Here is a 23,515-nt window from a genome sequence, read left to right as displayed (position 1 = left end):
CTCCGAGGCAGCACTTCGGCCTCTTGGAAGATTGGCCAAAAAAGTTGGCAATCCGCAAAAAATTGGCAAGTTTTTGAAACTGGGGGTCGCACTTATTTTGCGCTACTTGTTGACAGATTTCTTACTTATACAAACAAAATTGGCTCTAGTGCGACCCGGTCCAGACAATGATGGTTGTTTATGAGGCAATTCTTGTAGGGGAGCAGGGATGTTGCAGTGGTGAGAGGGCTCGCCTCCCATCAATGGGTCCCGGGTTCGATTTCCGGACCCGGCGTCATATGTGGGTTGAGTTTGTTGTTGGTTCTCTACTCTGCTCCGAGAGGTTTTTCTCCGGGTACTCCGGTTTTCCCCTCTCTTCAAAACCCAACATTTCCAAATTCCAATTCGATCCTGGAATACACGGGCATTTCTGAACGAGTTCCTGTGAACTCCTTGGTGCTCCGTGGATAAACAAACTACATATTTATTAATTTTATACATTTACATTCAGTATGCCGAATTAAACGTAAAGTACGTTTGCAAGGTTAATATATCGTGACTTATTAGCTTGCCCAGTTGTACCGCATCTTGTGTCAATCGTGTAAAGACCCAGCCCACCTTAACCACGGGTCTCTTTCGTGTATCTGCTCGTGTTTTTCGTGGTGGGATGGCAACTGACTTTTCACTTTAAAACAAACAAGTTTTTAGGGTTGGCGTTCAGCTTAACGCCGTGATCTCAGCTGGAATTTTGCTGAGATTTTCAACCTCCACGGCAATTGTTGCCTAGTTTGGCTGATAGTGTGATAAAGCTGTCGCTGCGTATCTTCATGTCCTTCATCATAGTCATCCAGTGGCTTCTTGTTTCGGTGGACTGCTCTTTTCAACTTCTCCGGCTACCGTTTTCCTGGCACTGTAGTTTGGAAAGGTTTTTCATGAATCTTCGAGGGTCCTTCCTTCAATTACCGACTTCATCATGTTGTTGAGCTTGTTCACTCTTATCGACTCATTGTCGTTTGTACCAAACTTGCGAGGACGGATTTGGCATACAAGACAGATAACGTGGACCGGTGTGCGTATTTCGGGAGACGACGCGACAGAAACTCTTTAAAAATTGTAACGGGACATCTTTCATCCCCAGTTTTGGAAGGAAACTTTTGGGCTTTGCATTTAGAACGGACTGTTGTGTTTTGGCCGGGTTCTTCGTCGTACTTCGTGTTTTTTTTTTGTTTTTTTTTCATCCAATCGAAAGGAGAAACTTTCGACTGCCATGCTGTTGTGTTCCTGGCAACCTCGAAGACCAAAATATCGGGTCAAGAGCTACTAAGTTGTTTGGAAAAGGACTTGCGGACTTCCCTTTCCCAACTCAAGGAAAACAAACAGAACATTGAGGTTCGAAAGATCATTTCTAAATGAAAATGTCAGTACCAGTAGTAGAGACAAACAAACAAACAAACAAACAAACAAACAAAAAACCAACAATCAAACTTACCAAAAAAGTAAATATTATCTATTAAATCACATTCTTTTCCCACTTTTACTTTTCATTTATTCACTTTTTTTCTAACTTTCTAGTTTTCTCTATATATCATAGTAATAATAATAGTAATAAAAGTAATAATAATAATAATAAAATGTAATCATTTGTAACTATTGATAGACTTTGCCGCCTAGACTACCATAGCTATCCGCGGGCCATTCCAACTGTAGCCTGCGTAGCAAGAATTTCCGTGGGGTTTGGAAGCAAAGAAAGACCGAGGAACGGGATTTTCGGTGTTTTGTCTGCGCGGAAAATGGGGCGAGAGCCAAAAAAAAGAAAGAGGGCGGTGGGAGAGGGGAAGGAAGGAAACGCTTGCAGACAAACCCCTGGATTTTGAAAACCTCCGTTCGCCAGCGAACGGGGCTCGTGATTGGCGGGGCTAGTCCAATATTATTGACATGTGTCGATCAAAGGTATTTTAATAGCCGAGCTCCGGCGGCCCGAAGGGCCGCCAAGCGGAGCCCCATACCCATATAGGGAAGAAAAGGAAACCCATGAATTGATTTTTTCATGGTATCATGGCTAGCGGTATTGCTCGTGGGCGCGTACGCACGACGGCGACGACGACGACGACGACGGAGTCGCGCAAGATGTCGGCCATACTCCCATGAGAAGACACGCACGGTTTGTACTGTAAGTATCCCGGAGAGCTCCATACAATTCGTTATACTTTTAGTACAAGGAATTGTTATGGATTAGTCAAGGCGCTGCGGGCGTCGTCTCGCATGATCCTAGCGAGGTGTTTTGCCCGACAGTCTTCTGTCAGCAAATGTCATCTCACGAAAGGAAACCAGAAACGAGCGGAGGGCCAGGACCGGATTATACATGTCGTCAAGTTGTTTTAAACGAGTATTGAATTTCCTGTACAATAAAAGGCCTTTGTTTTATACATCCGAGACGATGTTGTGAAATTAGATAAATCTGGTAATTAGTGTTTCGATCTGGCCAAAATAAACCAGCTACAATTGCTTTGTAATGGCGGAATTAGTGAAGGAGTTCGAATATGAAGAAAAGCGAAGTGAACGGGTCATCCAATCACGTAAAAACACTGCAGAAGAAAGAGCAAGACAGAGAAAAGAATGGTGAAATAGAAAACAGGAGCAGAAAATGGCAAATTCCACGAATACAGCCGGATCGCAACTACCACCACTCAACTGGGAAGAAAATGACTTGGTGCCATCTAACCCTGACGCTTTGACCTGTATTCCTGAGGATAAGGAAAAACAGGCGCCTTCCTCGAACCAATGTTTTGCTCCGGGGAATGTTAAGAAACCTCGTTTCGCAGCGCCCAAGGCAGGCAGCGGAGAGAAGAAAATGGACATGGCTTGTTCCTCAAGAGGTGCACTGATGGTTCACATGGCGGTTGGTGCCGACGCAGTTGTCGCGCACAGGACTCAGAAGCCTTATGAAAGCCCGATTGCAAAACAAACCACAGTCGCTAAAAGCGGATGCAAATTTGAGCGCAAAGAACTTAGGCCGGAAAACATTGAATACTTATCTAAAAATCCAGTCGGTAGTGGAAGCTTCGGAAAATGCTTTCTCGGGCGCTATAGAGGTATCGAAGTGATAGTGAAGCAAATGACTCACAATGAAACAGCAGAGGATAAAGAAAGAGCAAGGAGAGATTTACTCCATGAAGCAAAGATTGTTGCTGCTTTGGGTGACCGCCCAAATCTGCCCATGATTTTTGGTGTTGTCACTAAAACTTTACCATTATGCCTCGTGACGCAATTTCACGGTGTTAAGGAAGAAAGTGTAACTCTCCATCAAGCGGCTAACGCCAGTATACTTACCATAGCAAACTGTATTTCTATATTTCAAAAGATATGTTGTGCTTTAGGCCACGTGCATTCAAAAGGCTATCTTCACAATGACATAAAAGCAAACAATGTCGTACTCGAACGAACCTCAGTCTCTGAGGAATTCAACCCAGTTCTCATTGATTTTGGGAAAAGCGGAAAGGCTTCATCGGCCCTGTTGTACCGCAGAAAAGGCAACGTTGTGAACGGCAAAGGGAAAAGCTATTTGGCCCCTGAGGTTGTAAGTGAACGACTCTACAGTGTTGCCAGTGACATTTATTCATTGGGACGAATGCTCAAGGCTATATCATGTATGGTGGGCTTTTACGAGCGGGTCCGAGGATTAGTAAAGGCGTCAACTACAGATAAGCGCTCAGAGAGACTCAGTCTTAATGTTTTCTCAAATAAGATTGCCGAAGTCAAATTTTAGGTGTAGCATCATTCATAATTAAACACGTCTATAAGTTTAAATGGTCATGTCAGAATAACTTCGTCTAAAATTGAAGTATTGTATTGTCAGTGAATTTTGTTACGAACGTGAGATCGTTAGCAATGAAATACCGTGCGTGCCACAGAATGACTAGACCCACCAGTGTGTAATTTGTTTCAATAACCAATGAATAGAATACTTCCTTGCCCATGATTCTGCCGCAAAGAAAGTTTAGAAATGAATGTAAGTGGTAAAAAAGTCTTTATTCAATTTTCAGTTGGATAAGTGAAAGAGATAAGTACAATATAATAAGTATTACTATCACAATTCTTGCTTTAATACAATATGTCGCGGTTGAACCTCTCACAATCGAGACAGACTTATGTCTGAGTTAGGATTTTGAGTTGGATTTTGGAGGATTTCGAACGACAAGAGCAGACGCGATATAAATGAAGTTTTCGCAAAAAGGTGCCAAATTGTTCGAAAGATCCATTTAAACCAGGAATTTAATTTCTCTAGTTTCACGACTCTTCCCTTAGTATCTTCTGGGAATGATACCACAAAGCAAGCACCCGAAAATCCAACTCGAAATCCTAACTCGGTAATAAGGCAACCTCCGTACAATCAGCTCTTATTGTATTTTACTTTCTTCTGGTTGTTGTTAAGGACGTTCGCGCCAATTGTTTCTGTGCATCCTTACTGCGCACGCAAATTCACACGCCACGTCATGCACGAGAGCGCGCGCTAAGTAATAAAATGAACAATGATGGGCAGATGGCCATTGCTGAAACTTTTCCTGGATACAACGATCTTGGACGTTCGGTGACCCCTATTTTTCTTTTGATGGATCATTTTCTCTACCGATTTTCTGCGTTTAGCGAAAAAATGAAGAAAATCTATTGACTAGAAGTTTGAATTTTTTACAAAATGCAGCATCGAATTCCGTTCTTTTTAGCTCTTCGTTCATCTGTGCGATGGTTTCAAATGCCTCTCGACGGTTTAAGTTTTGTGAAAACGTTGGTAACATTTGGAATTATTTACGCAGCAGATCCACTTCTACAAAATATGACTAAGATCGTTTGCCTCTGTTGATTCACCTTCAGTATTTTTAACTATAAACCCCTGTAGCCCATGCTGAATTACGTGTGGCCATTTTTTCAAAATCAGGGTAGTTTTCCAAACGCTTTATCTCTGGAACGAAGTCGGTGACCCCCGCTTTTTTTTCATTTCTGACACAAGTAACTCATTATCTGACTGCAGAAAAAAATTTAAAAAAAAAACTATCGACTGGAGATTTTTCGCGCGAACAACCTTTATGTTTTATAAACATGTTTTGTTAACATCAATTGACAAAACACAGAAACATAATGAGCCGCTGCTGTGGTTTCTTTTCCTATCATGACTTTTTTGTTGCTCCCGCTCATGAAGAGATGACAAGTAACCCAATCATAGTTAATTAGAACGAAACTGCGAAAATAAAGTAATAACGTCTCAAAGCAAAGAATCACAACATTTTCACCAGCGCCTACGGACGTCGACTTGAAATTACCTACCTGTCAAAATTTCACATTTGACAAGGGAAAAAAAGGCTATTCTTCGAAACAAAAGATGCCTTTCATGGGCAATTGTGAGAAGAAGTCTAGTGTCATTCACATTCAAGTAACCGATGTTTATCAGAGAACGCACCGATTGACCACGAATCGTTTCACAATTTTAGTGAGAGAGAGTGGATTCTTGCCCTAAACCTTTTTGCTTCAGGATATATGAGATGTCAAAATTTAGGAGACATTCCATCGAGGAGATGCGTCAAAGATCAAAAATGAGGAAACAAAGAAAGAAATACATGAGGAAAAGTGTGGAATGTGTTGATCACTCTATGAATGAAAAGAAAGTCAACGAAGGAACTGTGAGCGTTGAAAATGAGTGGACCAAGGAAGAAAAAGGAGACTACTGCATCGAAGAGGACAAAATCAACGGTAATTCTCACAAATGAACTCCAACTGTCCTACCTTCTGTTTACGACGTTCAATATCCCAGATGCGCGTCATTGACTAAGCACTTTGTTTTAATTTGTAAATAACGCGAACTGCTTGTTGTTTCCGGAGAAGTGAGAAATTTTATCGCTTTTAACTCCCGACTTTCGCACGCCACCCACTTCTAAGAAGAACCTCGAGGACTGCCAAGTGAAGACTTTTTGGACCGTGCGAGAAAAGAAGAATGCCTTTTTCAGTTCCCTGTCAGTTGTGCGCAAAGAAGTTTAAAACAAGTGTTTCATTGAAAAAACATTTTGTTTTGAGGCATCAAGAGCGAAACATTGACTTCGTGCAATTTTTGGACGAGTCTGATGGTCCGTGCGAACAGCCGAAAGCAGCCGCACTCACTGACGAGGAACTTGAAGATTATTTCAAATGGCTTGGGGTCTTGGTGGAGCGAATCAATGGATCACTGGTACCAGATCATCCAGGTAACTGCCTACCCCGCAATGCGTTATTTCTGTTCGGCTTGAACTTACACTTTTTCTTTCCTCGAAAGGAAAATGGTGCCATATTGACTGCCTTCAAGTACCGCAGAAGTACTTCGCTCACATGCTCCATCGCCTAGGAAACCCTATGCTGGACAGTGTGCGTGATGTTCGTCACCTCCGTCAGCCGATTTTTAAAAGAAAGGCGCGGCGCTTCTCATACAAAATTTTCAATGAGGAAACTTTTGAGCGGGTGCTTGAGGAACAAGACATACTGCAATTTCGTCCACGGGCGTTGTTCCGAAACAGCGATGAGGTTCTTGACGTGTCAGAGATGCCAGCAGAAGCAGCATTGGCCTACGCAAGGGCAAGAGCCAGGAAGCAGGACTCAAAACCGACGAGCCGTTCCGTCATAGAAATTGGTCAAGGTGAAGGACGCTGTACACGGGAGGTAGAACTTGTATGGTGGCCAAGTCTTTACTCGCTGTGTTCAAAGTACGGAAAACTTACTTTTCGATTTTTTGTCACAAAGACATCATTGTAGTTACCTTTATTTTACTACTGGAGGATGATCAAGTTTTAAGAGTAGGGTTTTTTGTTAAATGTGCTGCGTTCGCTCCATCTGAATTTCGTCTTGAATATTTGCATGTATTTACATGTAGGTGAGAAGGCTAACCATTGTAACTGAATCGTATGCCTCTCTGCACACCACCATATTTGATGAGAGTACCGTCTATGAACCCTGATAATCATTGTTTTTATCTATTATCAAAGTTACGTAGTTATGGTCGCGAATATTTTATAAAAATCGGACAACTGTTAAAACGATCAAGTACTTTTTGCAAATTGCGACTTTTCTTTTGTAATTCTCTTAAGAGAACGTAGTTGTAGGGTTTTATCAGATTAGAGACATTGTTGTGTTCGCTCGGTAAATTCATCCTCAAACAGGGAACGATGCTTGACGTTCATGTTCGCAAAATGTTTATTCAAAACAAAGAAGTGAAGACGAGCAAAATAAAATCACTGAACGATTACACAAACAAAACTGTTTATTGCATTTTGTTTCAAACCTTAGGTGAAAATAGCTCTAAAACACTGTTACCAGGCTTACAATAATAATAAAAAAGATTCACCCCAACTATTTACATTCAGCTTGTTCGGAGACAAGACTATTCGGCTCAATCTCAGAATGAGATCTGTCACTCTTTCTCGCATGGGCAGAGCAGCACCTTGATTATACCCTAACTATTTACATGTAGCTTATTCGGAGACAAGACTATTTCCTAATCTCAGAATGAGATTTGTCATTCTTTCTCGCATGGGCAGAGCTGCACCTTGATTATACCAAGGGAAGATTTCATGTGACAGAAGGTCTCTCACAGGGAACTAAAAGCAAAAAAAAAAAACAATCAAGTGTTAATTTTTTTGGTCACGTCTGGAGTATGACTGTTAAACTTGTGGATCTAAAGTGATTAGCATAGTAATTGTATGGAGCCCAACAAAAAAGAATGGTTACCAGAAAATTTATTTCCAAAATGCCATCTTGGTTACCAAATATGCCCTCGAGTAAGGAGAAAATGCACTGTCTTTGCAAATCAGCAGCGCCTAGCAAGTTTATCCTTAAGTGATATATGATGTAAAAGTCAGTCAACAGTTTCAAAGTTATAGGTACCATAAGAGCAAGACTTGTTTACTTTGAGATTAATTTCATTTAAGGAAAGAGTTTTTATTTTAATTTCACTTCATTTTCATAATCAACCGTTTCTAGAAAAAAATAAAAAAAACAAAACAAAACTGAAATCAAATCAAAAATAAACAACAACAAAAAAAAATAATAAAATAAATTTATAAAAGAAAAAGGCGAGAAGACATTAAAACTCTTTATGGCAGCTCTTGCCTACCACGGACTTACCTCGCGATTTAAAAATGCCTCAAAGAACAACATAACAAATACTCCACAGTCGTATCCATTTTCCTGCTGTGGCACCTGTGGGACCAAGGATTTTTATGGATGTTACAATAAGTGAAAATTAAACAACCTGAAACCATCATCATTCGGTCCCTTCCACCTCACCTTGCGACTAAAAATTTCTTTACAGTTCAATAAAGTAGTCAACACTTTAAAAAGGTGGGTCTACAATAACATTTAAATCTGTTCATGACCATTTCCTCTAATCAATGCACAGCATAGAACCCGAGAAAATACTTGGGTCGCAATGGGGGCAGTGATCAATGAATTAACAGTTACTTTTTACCTTAGGGTAAAAAAGGGGCATCGACTCTGGCGTGAAGTCAGGAGAAGAACCCACTCCCTCTGCTCCCTTCCCTCTAGCCAACCACTCGCATCTTATGAAACTGCAAGGAAATCAGAATCATAGGTTCAGCATTAAAAAGGCGGCTGTAATTGGTTTTAGTAATACCACAGCAATGGAAAATGTTACATCGTGTACATGAACTGTCACTGCAATTCAATAAGATTACCTTCGGATCAGGTCTGCTTCCCAGTCTCTTGATGAAGGACAGCCATGAAACCCATCCTCTGAACCATAGACGATCGAGTCAATGATTACAATTGGAGCTCTATGAGTAACAAAGAGAACTTATCACAGCGCCTTGCAACTGCAGCCTTTGCATGGAGCAAACAGTTTTTCAGACACTCAATTAGTTTAACAGCTATGCCAAGGGGCCCCTTCAAATGAAACAGATATTTATTACGGAAGATATACCCTTACAGGGAGTTAATTTTGGTGTCTGCTTTCAGAGGGTGTCCTCAACCAGCACTTTAGGTATAGATAGACTGTTTTACATGCCACTCACCTTTGCAAATATTTTCCCATTTGTCCTTTTCCAATCAAAGAGGGGAGGTTATATATTAATGCCAAGAACCAATGCCCACTGAAAGGAAAAGAGAGAATTGTCTATTTAAAGGCAGAGGCGAAGGGGAGATAGTGACAGAAACTGTAATATTATCATTTTAAACACCAATTCAAACGTGGTGATTCATTGCCCAGATCTAACGCCATTTGCACTGATTCTTGGCAACCTTGGAAGTACAGGTAAGAGAGTCAATACCTACCCAAGGTCAGTTGAAAATTGTTACACTCACACTCACACCCTTACATATCAACATGGTTTTCTGAGATTAAAGTAACAAACCAACGGATTAAGGAAAGAACAGTAAATATTGAGCATCTTCCATTACAAGTAATCGCAAACATTTACAGTAAGTACCTTCTGCAGACAGGTATGAAGATAAACATCTTTTGGAAAAGGTCCACATTTCTAACAAAGCTTGAGGCACTTACATGCCGGTCCTCGGGACTGTAAAGAGGGTAAAAATTGATATACTAACAATCACCTTTTCCTCTCATTATTGAAGTCCCAATTTCCAGATTATAACCATCTTTGAACATATACTTTCTGTCCCCACCAGAAACGTTATCCAGCTCAAAGACACATACCATAGATAAATAAAAGTACAAAATATTTTGGCAGAGCCCAACTACATGATGAGCTTGTTCCATCAAAATAATACAGTCTTAGAAGTTAAAAATCTTAAGCAACTTTAAAGGACTTAAATTCATAAGAAACTTGAAGATATGGTACACATTTACCATGGTAAAACAGAGATTCCTCTTATCTGTACTCTTTGAGATAGCTTGGAGAAAAAAAAGGAACTGAATATGTGGCACTTGTCGAACAATTCTTTGTCAAGTTCAGAGGCAGCATACCTAAAGAGAAAAGATTTCTTGAATTAATACATAAAAGTAGTTTGATATCTTCAAGTACTTATCAGTAAGCCAGTCGCTGTCTTTCTTAGTCATGAATAAAGGTTGATTCTAGAAATGATACCCTAAAGCTCTGAAGTTTATAAAAGTGTAAGTTTAGAAATCAAGATGATGTATCTACAAGAGTCCTCTTCTCGACCATGTTGCTCGATCTATGCCCAGTTTTTTCAAAACATCTTTAGATATCAGTGATTTTATGAAAGCAAGAATATTCTTGCACTTAAAATCTCCTGGAAATTGTCGTTGGTTAAGTGATCGATGATAACAAGACAAGGTATCGATGAAAATCTCCCATCACCAGACTGCTTTAGGCAAGTTGGCTATGAGCCTCAAGCAACTCTTACATCAAAAACAAGTCCACCACAGAATCATTCACTTCCTTTCCATCCTCCAAAGTCTCAAGGTCTATGCCAAAATCTCTATCTTGCCCAGTGCGGGTGGTGGTGGAAACACAGCTATAACCCTAATGGTAGGGAGTATTATAACAAAGTTAATTTAGGACATCCATTTTCTGGAGTATCATAAGAATAACACCACAGTAATAATTATTTTCCTCACCACTGTATAACAGTCAATGTAAACAATGTAAAGAACCATTCAAACCTTGGAGCAAATACAATTAAACAGAAAAATATGCGCAAACACACGAGAAAGTTTCAATATTTGTTTTGGTCTCTATTGAATTAGTCATGAAAATGGTGTGCAGGGGTGTAGTGTGAGACTTTTAAGGTGTACCCAAAAGAAGTAAATTTCGAGTGCTGAGGGTGCTCCAAACTAGGGGAGGAGAGGGGGGGGGGGGGGGGAATATTTATAAAATACAGTAAATAAATGCGAAGGAAAATGCACTATTAAGTTGTTTATTTTACCCATCTCCAATTTTACCAGTAAGGTACAGTGTTTATGGACAAAATGGGTACAACAGTGCATGACACCATCAAGTGGGTTACAAGCAAAGGGCCAGACATCTACCCTTCAGATGAGCAAACTCTGTTGTTAAATGCTGTCAATACCAATGTCCTTGTGCCATTTATAGTGCACAAAAATTATCTGTCAGCTTAAAATGATGATAAAAATGCATTCAGGAAATAAAAAAATATATATTTTTACCAGATTTCAGCTGTTCAAACAGGCATATGTCTGTATATGGACCTGCACTCCTGGTGTGGGTTCTGCAAGCAAATCACTTGATGCAGTAAATCCCTCTAACTAAAGCAAACACATAACAAGTTCTTTGGACACTCTATCAAAACTTTCTCTGGCATAATCAATAGGAGATTTTGCAGGAGTGAAAAGTTTAAATCTCAAAAGACTGATCTAATTACATTGTATTGTTATTGTCTGGGAAATAAAGCTGCTAGAAATCCATATTATGACGATGAATACAGGACAAAGGAAACAAAAAACAAACCTGTCCTGATCAACATCAACGTTTAGCAATTCTTCATCAAAAATTGTAACTATATTATTACTGGTTGAAATCAGCTCTTGAGGAACACCCATATCTTCCTCTGAAGACGTACACAATGTTTGCGTACCTATGTCATCTGAAACATCAAGTGAATGTTACTTTACTTTTGTGCATACCTTGCTGCTTTATGTGAACTCAAAATGTAAAACATAACGGCATCTAGATTCAGAGGGAATACAGTGGCATGTGACAGAAAATTCTAAAGCCCCATTATTAACATAGCATGGGACTTGCAAAATATTGATAATATGAAATGAAATCAATATTGAAGGTGCTGCTGCAATCATTCTGTTCAACTAATTTATTATTTTAGGAGTTATAATCTCTACCAACTCAACATTATTTCAAAGGTAAAGGCACACTTAATACTTCAACAACACCAGTTACCTTTTTCAAGACATGGACCTTTCTCAACTGAGATCACATTGTCAGGGACAGTTGCCATGTCGGCATATTCACAGAGCCACTCTTCTCTGTTGTATTTAAATTTTGGCTGGAAATCATCCTGCACATGGCATGTCTTCTTTTCATCAAAGGTGTACTCGAAAAAGTCCTGCCCGAACATCAGTGTCATGAGATGGTCCATGACCTTGATCCAGTGGATGTCCTTGAGACCCCAGCAAACATCCTTTGATTTCCAGCCACAACCAGCAAACTGGAAGGTGAATCTGTCCTTCTGGCTTTGAGTATTTGCTGAAATTTGAATTTAAAATTTAGTTAATGTTAATTCTATTTGCCGACATGAGTTGCGTGTAAAGAGATTATAAAACATTTACCTGTTTAGGTACAGGCATGTATACACATGGCAGAAGAAAAATTCATCAAAGGAAAGTCCATCACAGTTCTATACATGAACACTAACCAGTAATTTTGTTTCAATCTAATGAGTTACATGTACCTTCAATTGATTTTAATGCTTCTCGGAGACAGAGACGCATGAACAACATTCTCTCTGTATAAAAATTCACTAGCATTTGTTCAACTGCAATGTCACAGATCATAACAGGAAACTTGTTAATATGTAAACTAAAAGGAAAAAGAGAATATAAGCAAAGGAAAACAAAAGTAATACACTTTATAATTATTGATTCTCATGTGCTTCATTGAGATGTATTGGCATAGGCATAGCACATTACATGGACACACTTGTAAAATTAACAGATACATGTATGAGAGGCAGATACCATGCCAAATATGAAGAGACATTTCACTAGGGATAAAATAACCCAAGGAGTATAGAAATAAAATGGAGAAGGAAAATAATAAAACAGGTATTTGGCCAAAAAGAAAAAAAGAATAAAGGGGAATGGATTTAACATGTAATGCATTCAAGACAAAAACAGTAACTAGGTTGGCCGTGTCAATGAACAGTTTTCTGACTGGGAATATACTGTTTAATGGAAGGTCAACTCACTTGAGGATGCTTCTCCATGGCGATCATGACTTGAGGCTTTGAGCCAAAGCTGGCGTTGGTCCTTATGGGATGCCTCAAAGCCTTGCTGACTAAATTCTGTCATGGACAGAAAGCGTCTCATGAGCATTGGAGCATGATCAATTAACAGATGTCCATAATCACCTGTTCCAAGGCTGCTACCAAATAGTTCTCGTAACAAAAAACCCCATTCTTTGCACTACATAACAAAAAAGAACCAGATTAAATAAGTGTACATGAAATGTCAACACTTAATTTCACTTAATATATGTACCAACTACCTCAAAAGATTTGGGGGAGGGGGGGCTTATTACAAACGATTGGGCATATAGAAATGTGCAACATCTACATGTTGTCCTGGTGGTATAAATAGCACAGATTTTCTTGTGGAAGAAGAGTTGCAATGATTTCATGTGACTCTTGCATTTCAGTGTTTTGCAAAATGTTTTTTACCATTGTAGACAAGAGAGCGATTGCCAAATTCCCAGCAGTAAAATCAACTTTGAGTTGGTGTATTTGAAACAAAAAATCCTTCAATGAAATTAAGTGCAGCTTATAGCTTAGGGTTCACAGAGATGTTGAAATGTGGTAACAACAACAGTACCACTATTTAGTTCTCACAACATTGTGACATAATCCCAGGGTGATCTAAAACTGAACATAATCATACTGAAATAAACATCACTTAATTCAGAAAAAATAGATTATAGTATACATGTTTCACTATGTACTCCTGATTGCTAATTTCCAATCAAGAACACTGGAAATAGCTAGACTGTTCATTATCTGAACAAGTATGTAACTGGCGAAAATGGAAGACTAGGGCAATACAAAAAACATACCTTGACATCAAACAGGTCAATCTCTCCTTGCTCTGTCTCTTTAAACACTTTTTCCCTTGTTATCAAGGCAATTTCCCTCCATTCTCTGCAGACCTGTAATAAAATTTTAATAGCATATGTTACAATACACCATTGAGCAAATGAAGTTAGCTCTGTATCAAACAAAAGGCTTTTCAACATGATGAACAGCAACACCTCTACTATATAGTAGTCTTAGTGTTTGGTTGTAAGTTATATGTATATTTGCAAGCTAGTCAGAGCATATGCTATAATGTTTTAAATATCAACTAAACAAACACGGTGGCACTTTTAGTCTCCTTGCAGCAACTACAATTGATTTTCTAATAGTAGATTTACCCTCTTCACCAGTTCCAGTTGTTTGTTAGCAACATAAGTTGCAAGTGCATCCTCTTCTTTGGGTAGAGACTTATTGCGTGACTTGCACAGCTTCTTGAAATAAACAGAGAGTTCCTCCAACTCCCTCTGCCACTCAACTAGACGAGATTCCATGTCAGCTTTAACATCTGTAAAACAGCAAGGAACAAAAATGAGAAATGAGAAAAATTGTTAGGAGAGGTTCCTATGTGAAATATCTATATCAAGAATTTTTTTTCCTCTGGTAACTTAAATGTTCAGGCATTTAAAAACAAAGTAGTTTTGTTATATAAAGTACTCTGGTGACTTTTCAACTGCTACATTTTTATTAAAATATTTTTTGGAACTTTTGGAACCAGTAGTTTTTTTTATTAACAAGTTTATTTTCATTTCAACATAGCAAACAAAGGGAAGTTCACTCTTTATACTCTAGCTCTTCTAACATACTTGAGACTTTCAAGTCTACTTCCTCAGTGTGAGTGCCAAAATCTCAAATGAAGGTCCCCTTGCTTAGAGCTTCCACAAAGTACTAATAATTTTGAAAATCATATAGTAAGTTACAGAGCAGTACACTACCACACATCAACAAAATCTTTACTCTGACACAATCTTAGTATATTTAATGAAAGAAAATATCTCAGTGTCTACTACAAGAAAACAGCGGGCTACACTGCACTCATGGGTGTGCCACCTAAAGTACAGCCTATGTTTGTTTACTCTACATAAAGAAAACACTGGGTTACACTGCACTCATGGGTGTGCCACCTAAAGCACAGCCTATGTTTGTTTACTCTACATAAAGAAAACACTGGGTTACACTGCACTCATGGGTGTGCCACCTAAAGTACAGCCTATGTTTGTTTACTCTACATAAAGAAAACACTGGGTTACACTGCACTCATGGGTGTGCCACCTAAAGTACAGCCTATGTTTGTTTACTCTACATAAAGAAAACACTGGGTTACACTGCACTCATGGGTGTACCACCTAAAGTACAGCCTATGTTTGTTTACTCTACATAAAGAAAACACTGGGTTACACTGCACTCATGGGTGTACCACCTAAAGTACAGCCTATGTTTGTTTACTCTACATAAAGAAAACACTGGGTTACACTGCACTCATGGGTGTGCCACCTAAAGTACAGCCTATGTTTGCTTACTCTACATAAAGAAAACACTGGGTTACACTGCACTCATGGGTGTGCCACCTAAAGTACAGCCTATGTTTGTTCACTCTACATAAAGAAAACACTGGGTTACACTGCACTCATGGGTGTGCCACCTAAAGTACAGCCTATGTTTGTTTACTCTACATAAAGAAAACACTGGGTTACACTGCACTCATGGGTGTGCCACCTAAAGTACAGCCTATGTTTGTTTACTCTACATAAAGAAAACACTGGGTTACACTGCACTCATGGGTGTACCACCTAAAGAACAGCCTTTGTTTGTTTACTCTACATAAAGAAAACACTGGGTTACACTGCACTCATGGGTGTGCCACCTAAAGCACAGCCTATGTTTGTTTACTCTACATAAAGAAAACACTGGGTTACACTGCACTCATGGGTGTACCACCTAAAGTACAGCCTATGTTTGTTTACTCTACATAAAGAAAACACTGGGTTACACTGCACTCATGGGTGTGCCACCTAAAGTACAGCCTATGTTTGTTTACTCTACATAAAGAAAACACTGGGTTACACTGCACTCATGGGTGTACCACCTAAAGTACAGCCTATGTTTGTTTACTCTACATAAAGAAAACACTGGGTTACACTGCACTCATGGGTGTGCCACCTAAAGTACAGCCTATGTTTGTTTACTCTACATAAAGAAAACACTGGGTTACACTGCACTCATGGGTGTGCCACCTAAAGTACAGCATATGTTTGTTTACTCTACATAAAGAAAACACTGGGTTACACTGCACTCATGGGTGTGCCACCTAAAGTACAGCCTATGTTTGTTTACTCTACATAAAGAAAACACTGGGTTACACTGCACTCATGGGTGTACCACCTAAAGTACAGCCTATGTTTGTTTACTCAACATAAAGAAAACACTGGGTTACACTGCACTCATGGGTGTGCCACCTAAAGTACAGCCTATGTTTGTTTACTCTACAAAAAGAAAACACTGGATTACACTGCAGTCGTACTGCTTTGTTTATCAAGAGCTCACAAGAGAGTGTTGCACTTACCTCAATTAAGTGCAAGCCACTGTGTGTAGGAATTTGTTGTGATGGGAAATTACATGTACATAGGAGATTGTTGTATGTAAAGTTCTACTTACAAATGTTCTTTATTCCTAGAGCGCACTCCGACAGATCGTCTGGACGCTGTAATAAATTTCTAGTAAAGAATATCAACATTGAAAGTAAACTTGACCATTATAGGTTAAATCAGTTTCCACTAGTATGAATAACAGTGGCTTCTCACTAACATCAGCACGGGTTTGGCAAAATGTGACTCTGTTCAAGATCAAATTCTTCGCAGTGTTGACACCTTTGTAAGGCTTCTTGAACTTGTCCAGTGGAAGAGCAAGTTCCACGATTTCTTCAAGGTGTTGGAGGATCTCAAATTCAGTTGGACCTGAACCAGAAGAACAAATGGCATGACATCAGCTCAAGTGAGATTTAACTCAACATAATTATAGCATTTTAGGAAAATGTTTACCTGACATAGAGCTGACATGGACATTCTGCTTTGAAATGGCAGACTGCTGATCAGTGTTCTCTTTCACTGAGATACGGTCCCCATGAAATGACTCTGGGCCATAGTTTTTTAGGGCAGCATTGGCCTCTGGTAAGGAATCCACCTTGTATGGAAGTAAACCAATTGATGCCAGTAACTGTTCAGTGTTGCGCATCTCCATGTGAAGAGCACAAAGCTGAATGTTGGTGAGTTTTTCATCCAGTAGAAAAACAAGGTCATCTCGCATGCCAGTTGATCTACGAGGAAAGGGAAGACCAAATGGGATGAAAATCACAGACATTGAAACAGAGACAAGCTGATGCATTTGCTGAAACATCGAATTCTGTCATAATATAGCCTGAAATGTTTTCTTTACTTTTAAGACATCCCAACTATGGCTAACATTCCTGACAGTATCAAGACATTCTTGTTAACAACTTTCTTTCTTCCTTAAGAAACATCTTGGTTTCTTTTCATTGGTCACATTTTGAAAAACAAACCTTACCATTCACTTAATTTCAATTTGTTTAATTTTCAGTCATTTCAACATGCTATAATTAATTATTGTTGTGGAAAGGTAGGAAAATCTTCTATGATTACTTTTGAAAATAACATGTCCTCTCATCATAATTATGTTCTAGGGTTTGACCTTATCTCTTGTTACCAGTGGGCTTCTGGCTAGTAAAATGATAGTTCTCACACTAGCCAAAGAGCTCTTTCTACTAGCCATGAAAAAGTTTTTTCCTAAAGCAGTTAAGAAAACATGCCGATTCTTTTGTGACGAATTCTGAACCTCTAGGCATTCCAATCTACTTTAGGTAAGAGTCTGGAAACTAGTTCTGCGAAAAATGCCTGATTACTAAGGTGTGAATGTTCCCCGACAACAAACTCTGCACATGAATTGAGCTAAAATGCTTGGAAAAACTGTGTAAATGAAGGAAAGCCTGTCAAAAAATACTTTAAAAAAGATCAAGCACATATCAAAGTTGGCCAAATCATGTGCATTCTATTAGAGAACGTAAATTGTGGGTATGATATTGAAGTGCTTTTTGCTTCACTGATGTTTGGTACATTCAAAAGGCTTTTCACCCCTGAAAAATTGTGCATAATTTCCATTTTTTTGCACCCTGCCAGATGGCATGAATTTGTCTTTTGTAGTTGACAAACATCCCAATTAGCCTCCATAATTTTGGTAGTCAGTATGGCTAGTAACTAAGGGAATTTCACAAGCCAAAACTGAAAATCCAGTGGTATTTGGCCAGTTGACCACCGCCAAGGTCGAGCCCTGTGTTCATACATACCTTCCTATATTGCATTTGCTCCTGAGGCACTCTAGACATGTTTCATCTGGAGCCACATCATGACATTTGCAACCCTTAAAAAAAATTAATTAAATTAAAATAAAATAAACCATTCCATGTCTTAGTTAATTATCAACAAAGACAAGGTATTTGAATTGGTGTCCATCATGATTCTGATTATCTTCCTTTGAGCATGCTCAATTAAAGTAAGTTTGAAAGTTTCAAAACAGCATGGCCCTTAAAATAAGTGCAGCATAAAAAAGTGTTGATTGAATTACAGCCACCACCTCTTGAACACTTTCTAACTTTCCCCTATGTGACCAAATAAACCGGTCAGAGATCAAGTCATCTAAAATTTAGTCTAAATAAGTCTAACATTTTGAACTGCCACAGCACCTTCTCAAGTTAACACCAAAATTTTAGAGTCTATGCGTATGTAATTTCTCTTTAAGGGCACAAGTTGCAGTTACTTTACATAATATTATGAGTACTTACCCTGATCGCATTGCAGATGAAACAGAACTCAACACTTGCGCCTCTACCACCTAGCATAAATCCATCATCATTCTTTTTAACCAAAAGAAGTGTCAAGGTCTTGTAGTCCAATATAACTAAGTTGGATAACAGAAGGAATAGAAACAGCAATGTTGTGATAAGAAGGCAAGGTAAGAAAAAGCATAAGGCAGGTTACCATTCTAACTGAACTTTCAGGAAATTTAACATTGGTCATATCTCTAATAATATTATTGTATCTTACAAAGGCACTATATGGTTAATGATATATGCCAGTTTTACTTTACACTGTTTGAAAAGGTGAACCATGATCTTTGATTTACAAACATTCACAATCATATTGCTTCTATAGAACTAGATTTAGTCAGACTGCCAATTGGGTAAAAGCCTGAAGATACCCACTGCTATAAAAACAGCATGGGCATTCATTGTAAAAGAAAACATTTGAATGCAAAAGTCAAGTCCAATTACCAAGAAATTCAACAGTGTAATGTCTGCCATCAATAACGATTCCTTCTTCCTGTAATATCTTCTTTTGATGATTGATATCCTTAAGGAGAATCTTGAGGTTGTCTCTGTCAACAAATAATAATAAAAGAAAACAATGTTATTTCTGAAAGTTTAGTGTAAGCATAGGTAACTCCTTGTTCGGTTTAGTGCCTTTATGACAGAATAGTTCAGGAATAATTTATATCTATATACTTAGATCTCAGTGAAGATACATGATCTAGTAAATCGTGCTGTTGCTGAGCTGATCATATAAAATTCTGTCATTCTGTTTTCCAAGCAATGCAAGTAAAGGCAATAAGCCAGATGAAGTCAGAAATGTAGTTAAGAATAGTGAAGTGTATAGTGTAGTGAAGCAAGTTGTAATTCACCAACCTGTTTTCTTTACAGTTGGCAATCGACAGTGAATACACTGATTTGGCACTTTGCTGACTGTATACTGGCCCCACTCGAGGAACTACACCCACCAAAACCTGAGCTCTACCTGCAACAAAATGTTTGCAATCAGTCAAGGGAGAAACCACCTATCACCAACCTCATTTCAACAAATTACCACCAATTATTTGTGAGAGCAATGAAATTCCACAGTCATAGTGATGGTGATTTGAAATTTAAAACAAACAACCCAGGATCATTAAATCTGAATTAGCAAATTCCCCTTTTCAGATAATATACAAAATTAATAAAAAAAATTCATGGGCAGCATATAATTTCATTACCCCAAAATGGTCTTCCATCAAGCTTCAACAGCAGTTATAAGGATGGCGACGACACTTTGTGCAGCCTTTGTTCCCTCACAATCAGTTCCACAACTGAATACAAATCAACAGAAAAACCTTGTAGAGGAGGAGTCACTTTCTTTACTCCAATATATGCTTTGGAAACACCAAAAATCACTTTTTTGGCTGCCTTGATCTGGTTCAGGTTAAGGAGAAGAAGTGTGTGAGAGGATTTCTATGAAAAAAAAAAAATGCAGTTACAGACTGTAAGAGCTGAAAAAGACAACCTGCAGCTGTCAGGCCTGCCATTAAAGATAATTACAGTAACATGTTTGTACCAATTCAGAAGAACCAGTATTGCCTACAATAGCGCAGAGGCTGAGGTATCTTGACAACTACTTCAGCATCACATAACAAAAAAAAAAAAAATGAAAATAAAGTAAGCATAAGATTGCACACAGAGCTCACATATCATGCTCAAAAAAGAGCAGTATTGAAAGGTAATCTACTGAGTATAAAGTCTGGATTCCTCAAAATAATGCAATTAACCGGTATTCATTATTTTGGATGTGGTATTATCATAGCCCATCTTCAACGCCCACTAATCAAACAGTTTATGCATATTAGTAAATGCACACCACCTCCTGTATGCTGGCAAAAAGCCCGGTTATGAAAACAAATAAGCCTTAAACAATAAACCTTTAAGCTTATTTAATTCTAATTCTGCGATAACTTAACTAAACTTCTTACCCCCGTCCTACCAAGCCCTGTGATGTTTATGACGGATTGCCAGGTTTTTGCCGACACTCTCGCCATCGCCTGGAAAAGGACAAGCTTCCAGTCAGGCACCCGCAAACTCTCGACGTATTTCAATAAAGTGTCGTCGCCAACTAGTTCCTCTACGGTCCTCTTCACTCCCCTTTTTACAGCCACCTCCTCGACAATTTCATTGACGATAGCCTTAGCGTCGGATAGTACGCAGCTCTTACAAGGTTTCTCCTGATTGGCTCGATCAAACAATCGGAAACAATGGGGTACTTAAAATTCAAAATGGCGGACGATAATCGCGAAGTGCGAAAGTGAACAGAATGAGTTGTATTGGAGCGGTATGTTTTCCTCTTCAGTTTTTAAAAGCCTGGCAACGGTTAATCTATAAACAAAGAATTATAACAGGTTTGCATCGCGTTTCCATTTTGGCGTTTTTACGTTTTAAGCGCAGATTTTCTCTATGCATTACGCGATAAGGATTATTGAAGCAGATTATTTTCCACGAATTATCAAACAACACTAAATATTAAACTTATTTGCAGATGATTCTTGCAAATGTTACCAGATGTATTATTTTAGTTTAATTAAGCTTACATTGTGAGTACAAACGTAGTAGAATTTTGAGCTATTATTTACCCCAAGTAATTAAATGAATAATATTCGATCGCATGTGGTGTTTGGAGGTTTTTATAGAATAATACACTTCATCAAGAATTAAACGCTACAAAATGCAAACAGAATTTCCAACACAATTCTAGTTTAAACCCCGCTTGATTAAAAATTTATGGCATTTTCTCTGCAGAGGGTAGAACACCAACTTCATTAAAGTTGATGATTAATTTTTCATCAAAGTGTAAAGCCTTGCTCAATCCTTAGGAATTACTGATCACTTCAAAGAACATCATAACAAAATAAATGCAAACAAATAATATTAAATCAAGATGGAGATCTTTTATAAAGTAGCTAGCCAAGTTTTTGTAGGGCTTTTAATTTACCAGATCAGTAATTTTTTGTCATTTATGATGCTGTCTTGTTGGAGAGTTATCAAAATCATTGAAAATCAGCTTAACTTTTCACAGGGTTGTAACACCAGATACACCTTTCTGTTCATGAAATCATTCTTTTGGACACCTGCATAATAAAGATGCCTTCCTTTTATGGATAATTTACAGAGGCACGTCCAGAGATGTTCAGGGAGGATGGGTGAGGGAATTTTTTCAGCCATAAGGGGGGACCTACCCTTGGTAAATATAGGCAAACTCATTGCTGTGGACACCTCTATGATAAAGACACCTCCTTTTCATAGATAATTTATAAAGGCAGGTCCAGAGATGTTCAGGGAGGATGGGTGAGGGAATTTTTTTAGCCATAAGGGGGGACCTACCCTTGGTAAATATAGGCAAACTCATTGCTGTGGACACCTCTATGATAAAGACACCTTTTCATAGATAATTTATAAAGGCAGGTCCAGGGATGTTCAGAGGGGGAGGGGGTGGTTGAGGGAATTTGTTCAGCCATAAGGGGAAACCTACCCCAAATATTGCTCTAATTAGCTCTAATTGTAAGGATGTTGAATACTTTCTTCCACTGATGGGTCTGTTTCATCAGAGTGACCTTATTAATTTTGTTCAGATTTGACTGTATATTTTATTTGTTATTTAATTTGTTTACAGCAGTTTTCGATTGAGTGTTGTAAAACCAAAACCAAACAGTTACTTACCAGTGACACTAATTAGCCAATCTAAAATATTGCAAAACCAAAGCCAAAGTTATTGCCTGATTACTTTTGCCACTCAATTGAAAACCACTCTATTATATTTAATATTTAATTTGTTTTCTGGTTCAGTCTCCTTTTTGTGATCAAATGCCCTTGTCCCTATGTGCTAAGCTGGGCGTTGACCAAGGCATTTTCTCATGAATACTGAAATTAGGTAAAGTAAATTTGGAGTAACTTTGTACTGTTAAGTTTGATGTAATGAATTAATTTTAAAAAAATGTGAAAAGAAACCAAGGTTATATAAACAAAGCCGCTTAAGCTTAGCTTTCAAACTGTTTATTCTAAATAGAAACCTGATGCAATTTTAGCAATTCATAGACATAATGTCTCAGCAGAGCAAAACCTAAGGTGGGCAGTAACATGATAGTATTCAGTGAGGGATGTTCCACAAGTATTTTGATGTCCATTATTTCCAATATTTTGTATAGCAAATTCCTTTGCATTTTCATTTGGCAGGATTTTTTCCACCAAGTTCTGTTTCAAATTTAGTTTCTAAGGTTTCTGACATGGACAAACTAGTTTGATGTCTGCCAGTTGACTCTGGTGCTCTGGTGCTTGAGGGATTGGATATGAGGACTTTGCAGACGAGCTCCCAGTTGAGGATCTTGGAGGATCTTCTTTCCTTACTATCACCACAACTCCATCCTCAGGACTATCTTAATTTTTTTCTCACTTTATCGTCATCATCTGCTCTCATCACGTCAGTAGGCACATAAGGCTGCCATGGTCTCAATCCAACACTGTCCTTTTTGCGCACCCAGCCTTGTTACTTTGTTTCTACGCAGGCTTTCCCCAAGTGGTCTCGGTTCTCCCTCTCGCCCTTCTTCCTGCTGGTACCTATCCCAATGCTGTGAAGTAGTCAGTCATTTACGCCCTGTCTCCTTAGTACTTGTCCTAACGAACTTAGTCCTCGTCCTAACGAATTCTACCTTCTACACCACACCTTGTAATTTACGTCGTCAATTTTAGTGGATGTTTTTAAAATTATTTGAGGGGAGGGGGTGTATACACTGTTCATCAGTCGTTGATTAACTGGTGGTTGTCGAGAAGTTATTCTCAATTGGCAGTTGTAACACGTTTAAGTGGCCGTCCCCGTTGTGGACAGGTGGCTGTTGTGAATAT

General features: G+C 38.6%; 3 protein-coding genes and 2 pseudogenes across 9 annotated transcripts in view; 1 reads left to right on the top strand and 4 right to left on the bottom strand.

The window, feature by feature from the left end:
• LOC145492241 (uncharacterized) overlaps positions 1–23,515 on the bottom strand; it is a 629,788-nt gene that overhangs the window by 464,931 nt on the left and 141,342 nt on the right. The window lies entirely within an intron of this gene.
• On the top strand, positions 2,208–3,745 carry LOC145492359 (tyrosine-protein kinase CSK-like; annotated as a pseudogene).
• On the bottom strand, positions 7,286–10,418 carry LOC145492453 (uncharacterized). Its single transcript, XM_081471903.1, has 8 exons — positions 10,339–10,418; positions 9,821–9,937; positions 9,438–9,527; positions 9,024–9,101; positions 8,688–8,786; positions 8,462–8,561; positions 8,119–8,193; positions 7,286–7,592 (listed from the first exon to the last, which is right to left on the bottom strand). Coding segments are annotated over exons 1-8 (687 nt in total). The 5' UTR covers positions 10,341–10,418; the 3' UTR covers positions 7,286–7,466.
• Positions 11,309–14,720, bottom strand: LOC145492382 (uncharacterized). Its single transcript, XM_081471830.1, has 7 exons — positions 14,559–14,720; positions 14,094–14,260; positions 13,737–13,829; positions 12,877–13,093; positions 12,361–12,444; positions 11,850–12,155; positions 11,309–11,538 (listed from the first exon to the last, which is right to left on the bottom strand). The coding sequence occupies exons 2-7, from the start codon at positions 14,244–14,246 to the stop codon at positions 11,309–11,311; spliced, it is 1,083 nt and encodes a 360-aa protein (XP_081327956.1). The 5' UTR covers positions 14,247–14,260; positions 14,559–14,720.
• Positions 15,633–23,515, bottom strand: part of LOC145492550 (uncharacterized) — a 14,943-nt pseudogene continuing 7,060 nt past the window's right edge. Inside the window, exons 2-9 of the transcript XR_014050018.1 lie at positions 20,599–20,808; positions 19,849–20,083; positions 19,505–19,613; positions 19,094–19,197; positions 18,605–18,720; positions 18,110–18,183; positions 16,791–17,065; positions 15,633–16,706 (exon numbers count right to left, since the gene is read on the bottom strand). The product of XR_014050018.1 is annotated as an uncharacterized LOC145492550 (transcript). The remainder of the gene's footprint in view (positions 16,707–16,790; positions 17,066–18,109; positions 18,184–18,604; positions 18,721–19,093; positions 19,198–19,504; positions 19,614–19,848; positions 20,084–20,598; positions 20,809–23,515) is intronic.

The sequence above is a fragment of the Orbicella franksi genome, chromosome 7 (assembly GCF_964199315.1).
Source record: "Orbicella franksi chromosome 7, jaOrbFran1.1, whole genome shotgun sequence".
In the NCBI taxonomy this organism is placed as follows: domain Eukaryota; kingdom Metazoa; phylum Cnidaria; class Anthozoa; order Scleractinia; family Merulinidae; genus Orbicella; species Orbicella franksi.
The sequence above is the reverse complement of the archived record's forward strand: the minus strand, read 5'-3'. Positions and strand labels throughout refer to the sequence as shown.